Source organism: Podarcis pityusensis (assembly GCF_964106645.2).
Source record: "Podarcis pityusensis genome assembly, chromosome: 13".
Taxonomy (NCBI): Eukaryota; Metazoa; Chordata; class Lepidosauria; order Squamata; family Lacertidae; genus Podarcis; species Podarcis pityusensis.
This window is the reverse complement of record NC_138038.1, coordinates 41,923,628-41,941,219: the sequence shown is the minus strand read 5'-3', so window position 1 is coordinate 41,941,219 and position 17,592 is coordinate 41,923,628. Positions and strand designations below refer to the sequence as shown.

The 17,592-nt window shown below is 43.7% G+C and overlaps 2 protein-coding genes across 2 annotated transcripts; both read left to right on the top strand.

The window, feature by feature from the left end:
* Positions 1-3,728: 3,728 nt before the first annotated feature.
* LOC308460885 (olfactory receptor 11G2-like) lies at positions 3,729-4,691 on the top strand (the record flags this gene model as incomplete). The annotated part of the gene is made up of 1 exon (XM_080977416.1): positions 3,729-4,691. One exon carries the CDS (start codon positions 3,729-3,731, stop codon positions 4,689-4,691), a length of 963 nt encoding a protein of 320 aa, XP_080833542.1.
* A 3,828-nt stretch (positions 4,692-8,519) lies between these two features.
* LOC308460884 (olfactory receptor 11G2-like) lies at positions 8,520-16,291 on the top strand (the record flags this gene model as incomplete). The annotated part of the gene is made up of 2 exons (XM_080977415.1): positions 8,520-8,735; positions 15,587-16,291. 2 exons carry the CDS (start codon positions 8,520-8,522, stop codon positions 16,289-16,291), a joined length of 921 nt encoding a protein of 306 aa, XP_080833541.1.
* Positions 16,292-17,592: the final 1,301 nt, after the last annotated feature.

Here is a 17,592-nt window from a genome sequence, read left to right as displayed (position 1 = left end):
ATCTTTACTTGCCAAACTGCATAGGTCTCAGGCGTGAGGAGAGGAAAGGACAGAGCCATCTGGCCAGAATGTGCACAGGCCATGTCTGCTATTACTTAGAGCAAGACACTTCCCTCGTGCAACACAGATAAAGCCTTGACTCCTTCAGCCACTCTCTCTCCCACTCAGAGCGCAATTAACAGGCAAACAGGGATGCTATCTTCTTCTCTTTGGCAGTCAGCAACATACCTCCATAAATCAAGCAGCAGCAACAGCAACAGCGGCAACTTGAACACTCTGCTCCAAAACAGCTCTGCTTCTGGGCACCGCAACTCAGTCCAGTATGCAGCCTCCGTTCCACCGTCCGGCAATCAACAACAGAAACCTCTGGCGACTGGGGCGACTGGGATGACTGGAACAACGACAGGTCAGACGACTGGAACAACGACTGGGCCCATAACCGATGTCAGCATCGCCCTTGAGCCAGTGCACCAACTGGACTCATTCACCTCAACCCCGACTGGGCTAGGCGAGCTGGGTAGCACCGCCAGAGACCTCCTTTCTCACAGGAACAGGTCACAGTGCTGTGGACTCACAGCTTAGAGCTGAGAGCACCGGATTCACTGTCTCAACAATACAGTCGTTGCGTAGCAGAGTTTTGCAGAGTCTTGCAGAGTATAAACCACTCAGAGAGCAGCTCTGTAGAATATCTTCCTTTATTCTGTAACTACAACTATGATACAAAACTATATACAGAGCTGAATATTCTAAGCATAAATCAACGCTACACTGAGAGTCTGCAGCTGCTCTTAGCAGCAACCTTATCTCTACGATCTCTAACACTCTCTCTCTCTCCGATACACTGACTGACTCTCTCTCACACACACACACATGTTGCTGGGCAGAATAAGTAGATAGCAGGACACGCCTCCTCCTCTCTGGAGAGTCAGCAGAGACCATCAGGAGATCATCAGGAGATTCTTGGGTATGGGAGGGGTGAAATCTCCTCATCATGGCATTTCTGTAGACTGCTCTGGTTCGCCAGAAGTGGTTTAGTTATGCTGGTCACATGACCCAGAAAGCTGTCTGTGGACAAACGCCGCCTCCCTTGGCCAGTAAGGTGAGATGAGCGCCACAACCCCAGAGTCATCCGCAACTGGACCTAACTGTCAGGGGTCCCTTTACCTAATTAATGCAGGAAAGGCTTAAGACCTTAGAGTAAGCTGTCCTGCCAGGCTTAGCTAGGTCACACACCCTCAGCTTAAGAGGAAGGTTTATCAAACTCTTTCGTCTCCCATCTTTCCATCATGTAACCAACCATAACGATGTCTGGACTGGCTGCTCCAAGCCCAAACCACATGGCTTTAGCAAGCAATCTTTGTGTTTCTATACAAACAATTTAGAAACTTTTACCACTTTTTGTAACCTAAGTCAAACTGCTTGTCTTTTCTTGCTGCTGTATGGAAAAGCACATGAATCTGACCTTTGAAGAGCTTGTAAGGAAACTGTTTTTAACTTACCAAATGTGTGTTCTTTTTCTATGCTAAGGGAAGTGGGAAACTTTGGAAGAAAATTGGGAGGGGCTGTTTTAAAGGTCTAGCAGCTTCTTTGCTACATGTTTTGTAATTTTAAATCTCTGCTGGGGCTCTCTCACCAAAGAGTACTTGCCCCAAATCTGGATCTTAGGCAATGTCAAAATAAAGGACAATTACCTGTGGAACTTTCCTGTGTTTCACCATAGCAAATGAAAATGGCCTGTCCCCAAAGAGCATTTGTTTTGGTGAATAATGAGAACGTTCCTTAGAGACACATCTCCAAGGGCTCTTGAAAATATAACATTAGCATTCAAGCATTAGTCCACAGACAGGCCAACCATCTCTTTCCACAGTGTACACACAGTTCACAGCTAAAAGACACAGGAAACAACCATATATTTCTTTCACACACAGCACCCTCTCCAAACTTGGACTTCTTTCACACACAGCACCCTCTCCAAACTTGGACACAGCCATGGTAGTGAGCCTTCTGCTGGATGGATCAACTCCTTGCACTCTGAGATACAGAAACTGAAACCTTTACCAAGACAAAGGAGACTGGGGTGAGAGACACAGAGGAATTAATTTGAATGGGCTCCCTTCTCCAGAAATAAGATTATGGGCAAAAAAATGTTGATTCGCCATTATAAAGAGAGAGGATTATCACTTACTTACTTATCTATTTGTAGCTTTTCTACCCAACTTGTAATCCCAGAGAAGCTTACAGACTAATAACAACAACAATAGAAGGAGCACCTGCCTTAGGGAGAAAAACCAGGTGGCTCTGTGGTCTAAATGACTAAGCCACTTGGGCTTGCCGATCAGAAGGTCAGCAGTTCGAATCCGCACAGTGGGGTGAGCTCCTGTTGCTCTGTCCCAGCTCTTGCCAACCTACCAGTTCAAAAACATGCTAGTGCAAGCAGATAAATAGGCACCATTGTGGCGGGAAGGTAAATGACGTTTCCGTGCGATCTGGCTTCTGTCAGTGTTCTGTTGTGCCAGAAGCGGAGTAGTCATGCTGGCCACATGAACCGGAAAGCTGTCTGTGGACAAACGTTGGCTCCCTCAGCCTGAAATGAGCACTGCAACCCCATAGTCGCCTTTGACTGGACTTAACTGTCCAGGGGTCCTTTAGCTTTACCTTTACAGGGCTGTCATAAGAATTACTCAGAGATGGTATTCAACAAAATTTGGAGGTCTAAAATGTATCTACCCCCCATTTAGAAAGACTTTCAGTATTCCGTATTCTCAAATATTACTCAGATAACAATGAGGATAGGGCGACTTTTATTCCTGTTTCCTGCTACATACGTTTTAGCAGTCATATATAGCTTCAGATAACTTGGGAAAGGCCATGGCTCAATTCTAGAGCAGCTGCTTTGAATTCAGAAGGTCACAAGTTCAATCTCCAGGTAGCTCTGGGAGAAAGAGACCCCTCTCTGAAGGCCTTGAGAACCTTTGCCAATGTGTGGGCAATACTGATGAAGATGGACCAATGGTCTGACTTGTTGTAAGGCAGCTTCCTATATTCCTTATCCTTCAAGACCAGTGTCATTAATCAAATCCTGATGATTGCATAATAGCATGTTTTGGACATAAGCAGTATAATCTGGCTGCAATTTATTTGTTTTTCAGTTTTCTCTCTATGCTATTATGTACACAAAGGGTCTTCTGAGCAAGCAGTCTATGTTTTTTTCAATAAGTAAACGAATACATAAATCAATAAAGGTAAAATGCATGGAACCTAATCACTAGTTATATGTCATACAGTGGTACCTTGGGTTAAGAACTTAATTCGTTCCGGAGGTCTGTTCTTAACCTGAAACTGTTCTTAACCTGAAGCACCACTTTAGCTAATGGGGCCTCCTGCTGCCGCCGCGCCTCCAGAGCACAATTTCTGTTCTCATCCTGAAGCAAAGTTCATAACACGAGGTACTATTTCTGGGTTAGTGAAGTCTGTAACCTGAAGCGTATGTAACCTGAAGCTTACGTAACCAGAGGTACCACTGTATCTGATACCTAATTAGAACAAATAGGTACTTCTCGATAATAATCATATGTAAATTAAGATGAAGATGAAAGGAGGTTGGCTGTACTTCTGCCTCCTTAAAGACCATGACTACTCATCATTTGCTTTCGATGGAAACAGAGAGAGAGACAGGCAGGCAATACTTCTTAATGGTTTGCAACAGTGCTTCTCTTCTCTCGTTCAAGATGGAGCTGGCCAATGGGAGCACAGTTGAGGAATTCATTTTGCTGGGCTTTCAAACTGGGCAGCAGAAGCGGCACTTGCTCCTTGCCATTTTTGCTGTGCTCTACATCCTCACTTTGGCTGAGAACATCACCATAATCACGCTGGTCCATGCAGATGTCCAATTGGCCCAGCTACCCATGTACATCCTGTTGAGCAATTTCTCCTGGCTAGAGATATGCTACGTCTCCACCACTGTGCCCCGTATGCTCTTTGACCTGGCATTCCCATGTGGCGTCATCTCCTTCCATGAATGCTTCCTCCAATACTACATCTTCTTCTCTCTTGGCCAGACAGAGTGCTTCTTCCTGTCAGCCATGGCTTTGGATCGGTACATGGCCATCTGCCACCCACTGCGTTACCCACAAATGATGTCCCGAGACTCCTGCTATGCCTTGGTGGCCACTTGTTGGGTTTTGGGCTTTCTATGGCACATTGTTCCAGTTACTTTGATCTCCAGGTTGTCCTTCTGTGGCCCCAACATCATAAACCACTTTATGTGTGATGCTGGGACAATTCTCCTACTTGCTTGCCCCCCAATCAGAAACATTCCCATCATCTACCAGTTTTCCATGGATGCTGTGGGTATTTTAGGCAACCTGTTCTTTGTTGTGCTATCCTATGGTGCTGTGATTCTCACCCTGATGAAATCTTCTAGACGAGGCAGTCGGATGAAAGCCTTCTCCACCATATCCTTCCACCTAGTGGTGGTCACCCTTTTCTATGGCACAGTGGCCGGGATGTATGTAGCTCCAAGTGGAGAAAGCCAATCACAGGCCACCAAAGTAGTAACGCTCTTCTATACAACAATCACACCATTTCTGAATCCTTTGATCTATTGTCTGAGAAATGATCAGGTGAAGGAGGCAGTGGGCAGGTTGCAGAGGAGGAAAATGGGACTGGTGAAGAGAAAGCTGACTCGGTAAAAAAACCAAAAAAACCATGTTAGCTGTTTTAAGACCTTGACCCACTGCTCTTCAGTGACCTGTATCATGATTTTACTGGGATATTTTATAAGATTATGAATTTCTGTACATGAGATTTACTGTACCAGACCTTAGATAAATATTTTTATATATAAATAAAAGAATACCAAAATGTGTTTACTAGGTGAAATACTCCCTAAAATGCTGGTGAATATTAAACAGGATTTAGATATAGGTAGATAGATGATAGATAGATAGATAGATAGATAGATAGATAGATAGATAGATAGATGATAGATAGATAGATGATAGATAGATAGATGATAGATAGATAGATAGATAGATAGATAGATAGATAGATAGATAGATGATAGATGATAGATGATAGATAGATAGATGATAGATAGATAGATAGATAGATGATAGATAGATAGATAGATAGATAGATAGATAGATAGAGATATAGATAGATAGATGATACATAGATGATAGAAAATCGCAAATTCCTATGGAAATGTGGAAAACTGAATTTAAGGCTGGAGCGAAGAGAAGCCAAATTGGCATCCTTACAAGATCAAAAAGAAGGTGAGAGGAAATAGAGGGAAATGAGCCTCCCTGCCATTGTGTTATCCCTTTTCAAAACCATTGTCTCATTTATCTTCCCCAACCACATCCTATGATTTGCATGTTGTGTAAAAAGTTCGCTTTCCCCCCAGTTGCCACACTAAAGAACAAAGCTTTTCCCCATCTAAACGACTACAAACATTGCATGGGTGTTCATGCTGGCTTTTCATACTGGAAGCTAGCAGCAGAGTACAGATTAGGGGCCAATGGCTCCCATTGGGAGGAGGAGAAAGCAGTGCTGAAAATGGCGGAGCTCTTTGTACGCATTGACACTGCTGCTTCCACTGGGACTAATTCTGCTTTGTTAGCTTCTTTTGTAAAGTCCCCTGCACAATGATCGCACCATAACCAAATAAAACAATGTTGTTGGTTTTCTCTGTGTGGTTATACTAAACTTGAAGAGCCTTCTCTATAATTAATAATAATCATAATATTTGTACCCTGCCCATATGACTGGGTTGCCCCGGCCACTCTGGGCAGCTTGCAATATATATAAAAACATAATATAACATAACACATTGAATAGTGCTCCATCATTTTAATTGCTCAAAGGTGTTTAGCAAAACAGAATCCAGGTAAACAAGAAATACCTGTAGGAATTTCCTGTGTTTCACCGTGGCAGAGGCAGGCTGCTACCCCCTAAAGAGATGGTGTTTCGGTGGATAATGACAATGTTCTTAAGGACCATATTCCCCAGGGCCACCAAATACTTATCAGATACATTCTAGCTTTTATCTGCACTTTCTTACCACCCAAACAATCCCATGGCCTGTTATTGCAGAAGGACAAGGCATGTGGTGTCCCCACAGCTGGCTAGATCGAGAGTTTGAAAGCCACTGAGGTACTGAAATGGGACTGCTACCAAGCCAAAGGAAGATGGGTTGAAAGAAGGAGAACATTGAGGGGTGGGTTTGAATAGGTGACACTTGCAATGCTCAGATTTTGGTTTTTCAAGGAAATGTAAACAGGCTATTATAAAGTTCTGCATGGGGAGGGAGGGAGAAATAAGAGTAAGGGGAAATATTATTATTAATAATAATAATAATACCCCACCCATCTGTCTGGGTTCCCCCAGCCACTCAGGGCGGCTTACAGCACATAAAAAATCGTAAAACATTAGACATTAAAAATTTCCCGATGCAGGGTTGCCTTCAGATGTCTTCTAAAAGTCAGATAGTTATTTATTTCCTTGACATCTGATGCGAGGGTGTTCCACAGGGCGGGCGCTGCTACCAAGAAGGCCCTCAGAGCATAGAATCAAGATTTCCCAGCTGCACTCCTGATTCTAATTTAAACCTGTTTTCCTCAACTCAGACCCTGGAAAATTCTTTCAAAAAATGCTCACAGCAGAGGTGGTTTTAGGATAGCGTGACTGCTGGGAAATCTCACTGGGTGCCACACTGCAGGGGTGCCAAAACAATGTTGTAGAATGGAGCACGAGAGGCAGTGGGCACCAAATTTTAGTGGCGCACAGGCACTGCTGAAATTTGAGAGCCCAAAGTCCACCACTGGCAGCAGCCACCTTGGCAATTAAATGGTATATTAATTTTTTTATTAAGCAGCAGTAGCAGCACCTTAGTCTTGCATAAAGCTGCAGTTTATTGTTTCGTTTCCTTATGAACAACAGTTGGAAAGACCCTCATTTCAAGGAAGTCATTTAGTGGTCCTGCTTAACCCTCATCTCAAGAGAAAGCTGGGTAGACGATCACTCTGGGTAAGGCATTTTCATATCCTGATCACCCATTTCCCTGCACAAAATCTAAATTTAATGGATATTGTTAGCATGTAGAATCATAGAATCATGACAGATGGCCATCTAACCTTTGCTTAAAAACCTCCAAGGAAGGAAAGTCCACCATCTCCCGAGGGAGACCATTCCAACCGTTCCACTGTCAAGCAGAAAGTTTTTCCTGATTTTTAATTGGAATCTCCTTTCTTGTAACTTGAGTCCTACCCTCCAGAGCAGGAGGAAAAAAGCTTGCTCCATCTTCCATGTGACAGCCCTTGAGATATTTGAAGATGGCTATCACCTCTCCTCTATTCCAGGTTAAACATACTCAGTTCCTTCAACCATTCCTCATAAGGCTTGGTTTCCAGACCCTTGATCATCTTGGTTGTCCTCCTCTGCACACCTTCCAGCTTGTCAACATCCTATGTAAATAGGACATGTAAATATTTCATTTTCTCGCTACCTTTTCCAGAATATTTTGTCCTGTTTGCCCCACTCCAAGCGGATCTTCTCCTAGTTGATTTTGCCATGCAAAGTCTCATAGTTGACTCAGCCATTTGAAAAACATAGGAAACTGCCATATACTGAGTCAGACCATCCATCTAACTCAGCATTGTCCACACTGACCAGCAGCTGCTCTCCAGGGTTTCAAACAAGGGTCTTACTAGACCTACTTGAAGAAGCTGGGGATTGAACCTGAGACCTTCTGCATGCAAAGGAGATGCTCTACTATTCAGCTCCAAATATCTGAAGGGCTATCAGATCAAAGAAGAAGCAGACTTGTTTCCTGTTGATCCAGAGAGCAGAGCTAAAATCAGTGTGTGAAAATCACAGGGAAACAGAACAATAGTAGAGGCTGGCCCATTTTTATTATATAAGTCCGCCGAGAGAAAGTTGCAGGCAACTTTTGACATCTTAATCTTCATCATATTTTGTCTTCTTCTCTCCTTCTTTTGGACAAAGCCAGAGAGATCATGCTGGTAGGACTTTGCAAAGTAAATATTATTTAGAAAGCATTTCAGACGTGTTTTTGCTTCTCAAAACGACCTCTATTGTTCTATGCTCTCTTACCAGATCTTGTTATTATGCAAATATATATTTTGAGAGCTTGAAGGAAACTAAGTTTTTATAAAGACTTCTCTCTCAAGCAGTTTTATTCACATTTAATGGCTATACAATACCCCCCTACACACACAAAAACAGGTCTATGTTCCCTATGGATAATCTCACACATTATGGTAAACACAACTAACTCGGTGTTTGCTTAGCTACCAGGGTTTAAAAACATATCTGTAAGATGCATATGGTGACAAAATGTGATCTGAAATATATGGGAAGGGGGTTACAACAGTCCCCTCTCTCACTCCACCTAATAGGCATTTCTGCATAGCTTTTGTCCTCCAGACAAGGAGACAGGCAGCTGATACTTGCTTATGGCATGGGCTGATGGTTCTATTATCCACTTGCAGATGGAGATGGCCAATGTGACCACCATCCAGGAATTCATTTTGGTGGGCTTTGGAGATGGGCAACAGAAACGTTTCCTGCTTCTCGTCTTTTTCACCACCCTCTACATTCTCACTTTGGCCGAGAACCTCATGATTATCACACTGGTGGTCCTGGACACCCATTTATCCCGGCTTCCCATGTACGTCCTGCTGAGCAACTTCTCCTGGCTGGAAGTGTGTTATGTGAGTGTAACTGTGCCCCGGATGCTCTTTGACCTGGCGTCCCCTCATGGAGGAATCATCCCCTTTCACAATTGTTTGGCTCAGTTCTACCTCTTCTTTTCTCTTGGAAGCACCGAGTGCTTCTTCCTCTCAGTCATGGCCTTGGACCGCTACTTGGCCATCTGCCACCCACTGCGCTACCCACAAATCATGTCCCTGGATTCCTGCTATGCCCTGGTGGCTACTTGCTGGGTCCTTGGCTTCCTGTGGAATGTTGTCCCAGTGACCTTGATCTCCAAATTGTCCTTCTGTGGGCCAAACATCATTGATAATCTGCTGTGCGATCCTGGGCTGATTATGTCCCTGGCCTGCCCCCCACTAGGAAATGTTCCTTTCATCTGTCAGCTTTCTATGACTTCTGGGGTTTTAGTCAATATCTTATTTGTTGTGCTCTCCTATGGTGTTGTGATTCTTACTCTGGTGAAAGCCTCTAGCCGGGGAAATCGTAGGAAGGCTTTCTCCACAATATCATTCCATCTAATTGTGGTGACACTTTTTTACGGGTCAGTAGCAGCCGTCAATTTAATTCCACGTGGAGAAAGCCAGTCAGATCTCAATGCGGCCGTGACGTTGTTCTACACCGCTGTTACTCCCTTTCTCAACCCACTGATCTACTGCCTGAGGAATGATCAGGTGAAAGAGGCACTGGGACGGTTGTTGAGGAACACAGAGAAATGGCGGAGCAGAATTGTGACAGAGTGAAAAAGTGGGAGGAAGAAGAAGAAGAAAGAGGATGCAATACCGAATCAGTCTGTTGAAGAAATCATGGGTGTGTTTAGTTTTGACCAGAAGAATGAACATCCCTCCTCAACCACATTGTAATGTTCAGTTAAGATTCCTCAAAAATTGACCAGCTCTAACACTGGGCAAAGTGAGATTGCTGCTTCAGGCAATGGATGCTCTGTTCCAAAAACTAAGCTGGGGAGAAGGTCAGGGAGGGGAATATTCATTGCCTGTCAACCACATGACACTATAATAATGTTTATTTCTTCCTTTGAGAACTAGAATGCAAGGGTCAAACATTTTCGGCTCAGAATTATTTGGTGTATCTATTATGTAATAAACAAAATTAAACTGATTAACAGTTCCTTTATATAACAACATGACTTGGGGGGTGTTGTGTGTGTCTTATGCTTAGGAATGGGGGAGAAAAATTATTTTTGTTGCATTTTTAATGAGAAATTACTTAATTTCACTTTTTAAAATTAAATTTAGTTACATTTTGAAATAAGAAACATGGCAAACTAAACACACATACCCTTTTTACTCAACCTGAAGGTATTGTTCAGATCTAGATGATGATGATGATGATGATGATGATGATATAAAGTTCATATAAACACTGAATTGGAGAGAGTAAAAATTGCTAATGCCAATATAAAATAATTTAAAAAATTTAAAAAATTGTCCAGTAGCACCTTGGAGACCAACTAAGTTTGGTCTTGTTAAAAGTTTTGATCTTTTGTGTGTATGCACACTTCTTCAGATACAGTACACTTCTTCAGATACACTTCAGATACAGTGTATCTGAAGAAGTGTGCATGCACACGAAAGCTTATACCAAGAACAAACGTAGTTGGTCTCCAAGGTGCTACTGGACAATTTTTTTACTTTTTTATATATTTCGAGTGCATCATTCCAACACAGCTACCTACCTGAATAAAATAGCACAATGAGACATGGTAGATATGGTTTGTCCTATAAAGTCTTTGTTCATGCGCTAGATAAATGGATATCACCCATTTCTTTACAGTGTTATCCCATGAAGAACAGTTGCTTTTTCCTTCAAAAAATGAGCATGTACTTCCTTTTAAAGGTAAAATGTTTGCCTCTTGCCCATGAACCACTTTGGCAGGGCAAGGCAATCCACACTTCAGCAAGGCTCTCTCCTGTATCAGATGCAAATTGTGTTTGGGATCATGTCGTTCCTAAGAGGTAGTTTAGCACCATGATAAAAAATAATGGTCAAGTTGCTCCCCCTGGGAGTGGGGAGGAGATCAATGCCCTGCATCTGGCTGTTTTTAAAGATCTCCACTGGGGTAATTAGGGGAAGCAAGAAGGTCAACCCATTGTTTGTTCCCATATTAGCTTGGATTTCAGTGCCTTCTTAAGGTCCATCAGGGAAGGGAAATTAGTATCAGTTGCTTGGATAAACAGCATTTCAAGAAAGAAGGCAAGGTCAAGCTTTCTCCCTGTCAAGCTATTTTTCTGTATGCAGGGAGATTTTCTGATGGACAAGTGGAACAGCTTCTGCAGGACAACACTATATGGAACAGAATATTATTTTAACATAGTGTTACAGATTTGGGGTAATAGAGTTTTGGGGGTGCACAAGTGCCTGTAATTCTAAGCAGTTAATGGATGTTAGAAATTACTGGCTGCTAGAAATTACTAAATGCTTGGAGTCCTCCTCTGGGTGAGAGACAGCTTAGCAGTGTAAAAATGCAGGCTAAGCTTATTTTTCATCTGGGATGGAAGCCTTCAAGCATGACAAAGGTGTTGATGGACCATCAAAGGAACATGCTTGGATCTGTGAAATGGAAGTTGCCAGGGTAACTTTGGGCCTGTCACACAGGAAAAATGTTGTCCTGGAGAAGGGGAGCCAGTGTTTCTCACTCTGATGAAACCTCTAGCCAGGGCAATTGTAGGAAGGCTTTCTCCACCATGTATTTCCACTTTGTGGTGGTCACACTTTTCTATGGCTCAGTGGCAGAGGTTTACTTCACATGGAGAAAGGCAATCAGCTCTCACTAAGATAGCCACAGTCTTCTACACGGCTGTCACACGTTTTCTTAACCCCTTGATCCTACTGTCTGATAAATAGTCAGGTAAAAGTGGCAGTGGCATAGCGTGGGTTGTCAGCACCCGGGGCAAGGCAAGTAATTTGCGCCCCCTAACCCGTGGATTTTAGCACTCGAGTGCGAGCGCGCCCCCCCCCCCCGATGTTGTGCCCGATGCAGCTGCCCCCCCTGCACCCCCCATGCTACGCCACTGAAAAGTGGCACTGGGCTGGTTGCGGAGGTGGTTGCTGGAGGGGAAAGAAACAGTTTAAATGTAAGAACATAGGAAGCTGCCTTATGCAGAAACAGATATTTCATACATTGAGCTCAGCACAAATCTACACAGACTATTAGTGGCTCTCCAGGATTTTAGACAGGTGACATTCTAAGCCCTGCCTACAGATGCAGGGATCAGGGGTGCCCGTTCCTGGGGGCCAAGCCCTTTTGCCCCCCCCCCCATATTTTGAAGGTCACCAGTCACCGAAAAGCACAGAGGCAAAATAGAAAAACTAAATCATACATGGAGTCCATGTCTGGAGGAACATTATAAACAGATGCATCTGAAAATATCATAGATATTTCCAAATGAAATCATATTTGTTTAGAACAAAAGGTCCTCCACATGGCTGCAAAGTCCTCTGACTCAGCCTTCTGCCTGAAAACTTTTAAACAACAGGCGAGTTTTTCAGACGCAGCAAGGTATCACTTCTTTTTTTTTTGCAAAAAATTTATTAGTTTTTACAATATCAATGACAAACAAAAACATAAAACAAACAAAACATAACAAACATAAATCATATCCTTATTGAAAATAACAGTTATTTACTTTGTAAAACGACTTCCTCGTTTCCCCTTAGTTGAATTTCATTGCATATCCTTATAACGGTTTTCCAAATCCCAATTTTAATACTCTTTAAATTAAACATTAACATCTTTAAATCTTCTCCTTCTTGTATTAAACATATTATTTTATCAGTTAACATAGATACAATCCTTTAAGTATCTGGAAGCTATTTCCAGTTATTTTAGCTTAACAAATTTAACTAAATAATCATTAAATATCTTCCATTCTTCGTGATGTTCCTCCTCCTTCTGGTCGTGGACTCTTCCGGTTAGATTGGCTAGCTCCATACAATCCATCATCTTCATCTACCATTCTTCTACTGTTGGTAATTCTTGAGTTTTCCACTTTTTAGCTAACAAAATACGAGCCGCAGTTGTGGCATACAAAAATAGATTAGCATCTTTCTTGGGCAATTCCGAACCTGTTATTCCAAGAAGAAAGGCCTCTGGTTTCTTTATAAATGTATATTTCAACATTTTTTTCAATTCATTATAAACCTTTTCCCAGAAGTCTTTCACCTTGGAGCAGATCCACCACATATGAAAGAATGTTCCTTCCTTTTCTTTACATTTCCAACATGTATTATCACAATTATGATACATCTTTGCTAATTTTACAGGGGTCAAATACCATCTATACATCATTTTCATAATATTTTCCTTTAACAAAGTACATGCGGTGAACTTCACCCCTTTCACAGCAAGGTATCACTTCTGTTGTTGGCCTCTATCTGTCTCAAGACAATGGAGTGTGCCTTCGGGGGTGAAGTCAAACTGCTGTGCTAGCAGCACCCAAGTGATGTCCCTGGGGCACATGCCTGGGCAGTGTGTACTGAGGTCCTGGGCTTCCCAAACGACAAGACCCCCCTCTCAGCCTCACTGATGTGGTCCAAAGGAAAGCAGAGCAATACATTTGGCACCAGCGGGGCTGAAGAAGTTGCCGGAAGGAGGTGTACAAGGTGCCATCCAACAGTCTTAGGGACTCCAGAATTGTGTTGGGTTTACTCCTTAGCCTTTTCTTCTGCTGAGGATGTCCTGCAAGGCAACAGAGCTTTAGTATCAGAACTTTCCTTCTCCTAGATGGGCTACCTTCCCAGGCTGATGAGCCCTACCTGCCCCTCATTTCCCTCTATAGCACATGCAGAAACCACCTTCTTGACTCTTGGACCCACTATTGATTTTGCCTGCTCAATTTGCCAGAGGCTGTCTTCATATGCACTCCTCCAAACAGCAAATCTACTGTCTCGTATAAGAATATTTGTAGTAGCACCCTAAAGGATGCCGTTCGCATTCCAGAGTTCAAAGCAAGGGCGGTCAGACTACAGAACCCATAGGAACCGTTCGGACTCTACCATTCTATTCTTCTGGGAAAGCTCACTCACTGCCTCTTTCTCAGTGTGTCTCGAAACTGAAGCTTCTCTTTTCTTCCTTCTGTCTCTCTCTCTCTCTCGTTTACATTCCCCCTAGGGATAGGGGGGAAATTACTGGGATTGCCATTTGGTAACATTCTTTGAACTAGGGGCCCAGAGAGCAGTGGCATAGCATGGGGCAGGGGGGCCATGGCCCCAGGTGCACAATTCTGGCAGGCAGGGGCCAGCTTCTGTGAGAATCCCCATCTTGCCCTGGCAAAGGCAGCAGAGCAACCCAGGCCCACAGTGAGCAGGCATGGATGGAGGAAGGCAGGCAAGGGGCAACCCCAGCAGGGGTCCAGCGCTCCTCTGCATGGACATTGGGGGGATTCACCTGCCATGGGTTGCTGTGGCCTGCTGGGCTCCCTCTAGCATGGGTAGGCTTGCTACTCAGCACACCCCCACTTGGCTCCAGTGGGGAGCGGCTTGCCCAACCCGGGCACCAGCAACCCACAGTATGCTGCTGCCAGGGAGACCCTATTTTCATAACTCTCCTCTGTATCACTTGATAAATATGCTCTCGTAAACATGGCAATTAAAAAATACAGGTCTGTTTTTGTGCTGCACTCTGGAGATAACGTTCCACTGTGGCTTCATCCTATGATTTCAAGACATCAGCCTTCTTCTCAAGATGACATCTCCAGAACTCGATGGCATCCGGAACTGGGAGGCAGTAGCTGTGGACCAGGTGAGCCTTTAATTTCACGTTGGTTTTTCTTTCAAATAGCTCCCTTTCCAAATGGCTGTGCAGCTCCACAGCATTTTCTTCACAACAAATGGTTTGGAAGACATGGGTGCCCAGGCATGCTTAAAGTGGTGGGTCTGAAAGGAGGAGCTTTATAACTTGATATTAATAAAATTATACTAAGGGTTGTTGTGCATAGATTTAAAAAATGAACATGTTCCCACCTACAGATGGACCATCCAAATAAAATTTCAGCACAAAAGTGAAGGGATTATATGGCATTTGTGATTGAGTGCTGGACTGGTGTGTCTTGGCTCAATAATGGACTGGGTGAGAGCCAACAAACTGAAACTCAATCCAGATAAGAGTGAGGCAGTGTTAGCAGGTGGTTCCCTAGACCAGGTGGATGGGAGACTATTGTTCTTGCAGTATTTTATCAGTGCACAGATACATGTGTTGGGGACACCACCACCTAGAGGGAAACTGCTCCCTCAGTCCCCCTTTAAAAAAATTATATATTTGTGGCTCTCTTCCTCAATGTGACCCTTTCCCGCTGCCACCCATTCCCTTACAATGCTTTTTAAGCTTCCTTGTAGCTCGGTGTAATATGCTTAGACATGAGATGGACACGAACACTGGAGACGGGATGAACTAGGTTTGTTGAAACATGGGGAAAGAGGAGAGACATATGAACTGAAGAAGAAAAGGCAGCCATGTTGGCCCATAAGAATACATTCCAAACCCACAGATTTATTTATTTAGTTACTTACTTACTTACTTACTTACTTACTTACTTACTTACTTACTTAATAAAATTTATAACCTGTTCTTCACAATGATGTTGTGCATCTACAGGAGCGGCAAATGGATCTGGCCAATGCCACCGGCCGGAAAGTGACTGAATTTGTTCTCCTGGGCTTCCCCTCCCTCTCGCCTGCATTCCGCTTGCTCCTGTGCTCCTTCCTTTCCGCCAGCTACGCTTTCACCCTACTGGGGAACCTCAGCATCCTGTGGACTGTGCTCAGGGACACCCGTTTGTCCCGCATGCCCATGTACATCCTGCTGGGCAACTTCTCCGGACTGGAAATGTGCTACGTCACCTCCACGGTACCTCGGATGCTCATCGACATAGCCTCTCCTCCAGGGATCATCTCCTTCCATGACTGCTTCTTGCAGTTCTATTTCTTCTTCTCCATGGGGGCAACGGAGTGTTTATGCCTCTCCAGCATGGCCTTAGACCGGTACTTGGCCATCTGCCACCCACTGCGCTACCCAATGCTCATGTCTCCCCAGTTTTGCAGCACCTTATCAGCTTGCTGCTGGATCTCTGGTTTCCTGTGGTTTCTCGTGCCCATCATCCTCATTTCCCAGCTCCCCTTTTGTGGCCCCAACATCCTGGATCATTTTGTCTGCGACCCAGGCCCACTTCTAGCTGCTTCCTGCAGCCCAGCACCCCTCACGCAGATGTCCTGCTATGTCCTCAGCTCCTTCATCATCTTCGCAACCTTCCTCTTCATTGCAGCCTCCTACGGCACTGTTCTGCAGAAGGTTCTGAAGCTCCCTTCTGCCGCAGGCCGACGCAAAGCGTTTTCCACCTGCACCTCCCACCTGGCAGTGGTCAGCTTGTTCTATGGCTCCGTCATGGTCACCTATGTCAACCCAGAATCTTCAGGAGGGAGCAATAAAGCGGTGACTCTCTTCTACTCTGTGGTAACCCCTCTGCTCAACCCTCTCATCTACAGCTTGCGGAACAAGGAGATGATAGCGGCATTGAAGAGAACATTGCTTCAAGGATGTTGAAGGCCTCAAGTGCAGTTCTCAGGGAGAAAGTGATTCTCCTTCTGTGTACCCTACTGCACAGGGGTTGAAGTAAGAGTAAAATGCTGTTTTTGAGCCTGCTGGAAGTTGGACTGCAAATGCAGCAGCAAATAAACGAAGTGGAACAGAGATTCTGAGGAGGAATCCAAGCCAATGGTTGGAATATAACAGACATACCCTATATCTAGTTCGTTATTTTTATTTTCTTATTTTAAAAAAAACCCACCCCACCCTCCACAGGAGATGAGATTACAGATGGCCATACAGCCAGCACCCCCTAAAATAATGTGTTTCCGGCCACTTATCTGAGTTAATAAACAATTATAGCCAGTAAATTTTGTAGTGTGAGGGAGGTTCTGCCCTGTCCTCTTTAGCTGTATGCCTAATAAAGGTATGCCACTCTGTTGTTTAATTTGCTAGTCATTTTTTTCTATCAAAGCTAACTGCCATACTTTCTTATACCATGTGGCAATTAATATTCCTTCCCCCACCCCAAATCCATTAGCTTGCTATTACTAACCTCATTGCCAACAGTAACTAACCAAAGGGATGCTTGAATATCTGTTTTAAACATTTGATTCATTTTATTGCTGTTTTTTAAGGCAATGATGTTTTTATGGGTCATGTTTTAGCTCCAATTTCATGTGTACATCACTTGGTACCCATTTTATAAATCTGCTAAAAAAAATCAGCTTTCTGCATTGGTTTTTTAGTATTCCCCTTTTAACTGCAGTTTCTTACTGGTGTTTCTGCTTCTCATTGAAAAGGAATGTCAGTGTAGATTATAAATTGTTGCTTTTATATGTTCTATGGCCCTTTATATGTTCTACCCAATCCACTTCACCCCAGTTCTCCACTGTAACCTTGGTCATTCTTTCAGACACTGAAGAGGGCACTTAAGTGGTCAACTAAGGCCACTGTTCTACAAATAAATTTGTCCAACCGGTTCAGCAACCTCTTCTACTGGAGTCTAACCCTCGCTGGATACAGGATCACAGGCCTGGAAAAGATTCAAGGGTATCATCCAGACTGACCCTCCCAAACTCCTAACAATACAGAAAATAGGCGTTTGTGGCTATGGGAACTGTTTAATGATTTCTAGGAATTGTTCATATAAATGTGTGTGTTTCTGACAGCTGCTTCATGCTGCAGTGGCACAAGGGAAAGAATGACCGAGGCCTTTGGATAATGCTGCTCTGGTACTGCGGCTTGTATTCTGGCTTAGACATGTTGAAACTCACCTTTTGGGAATGCCAAATGAGGGAGACTGGGTAATCTGCTTT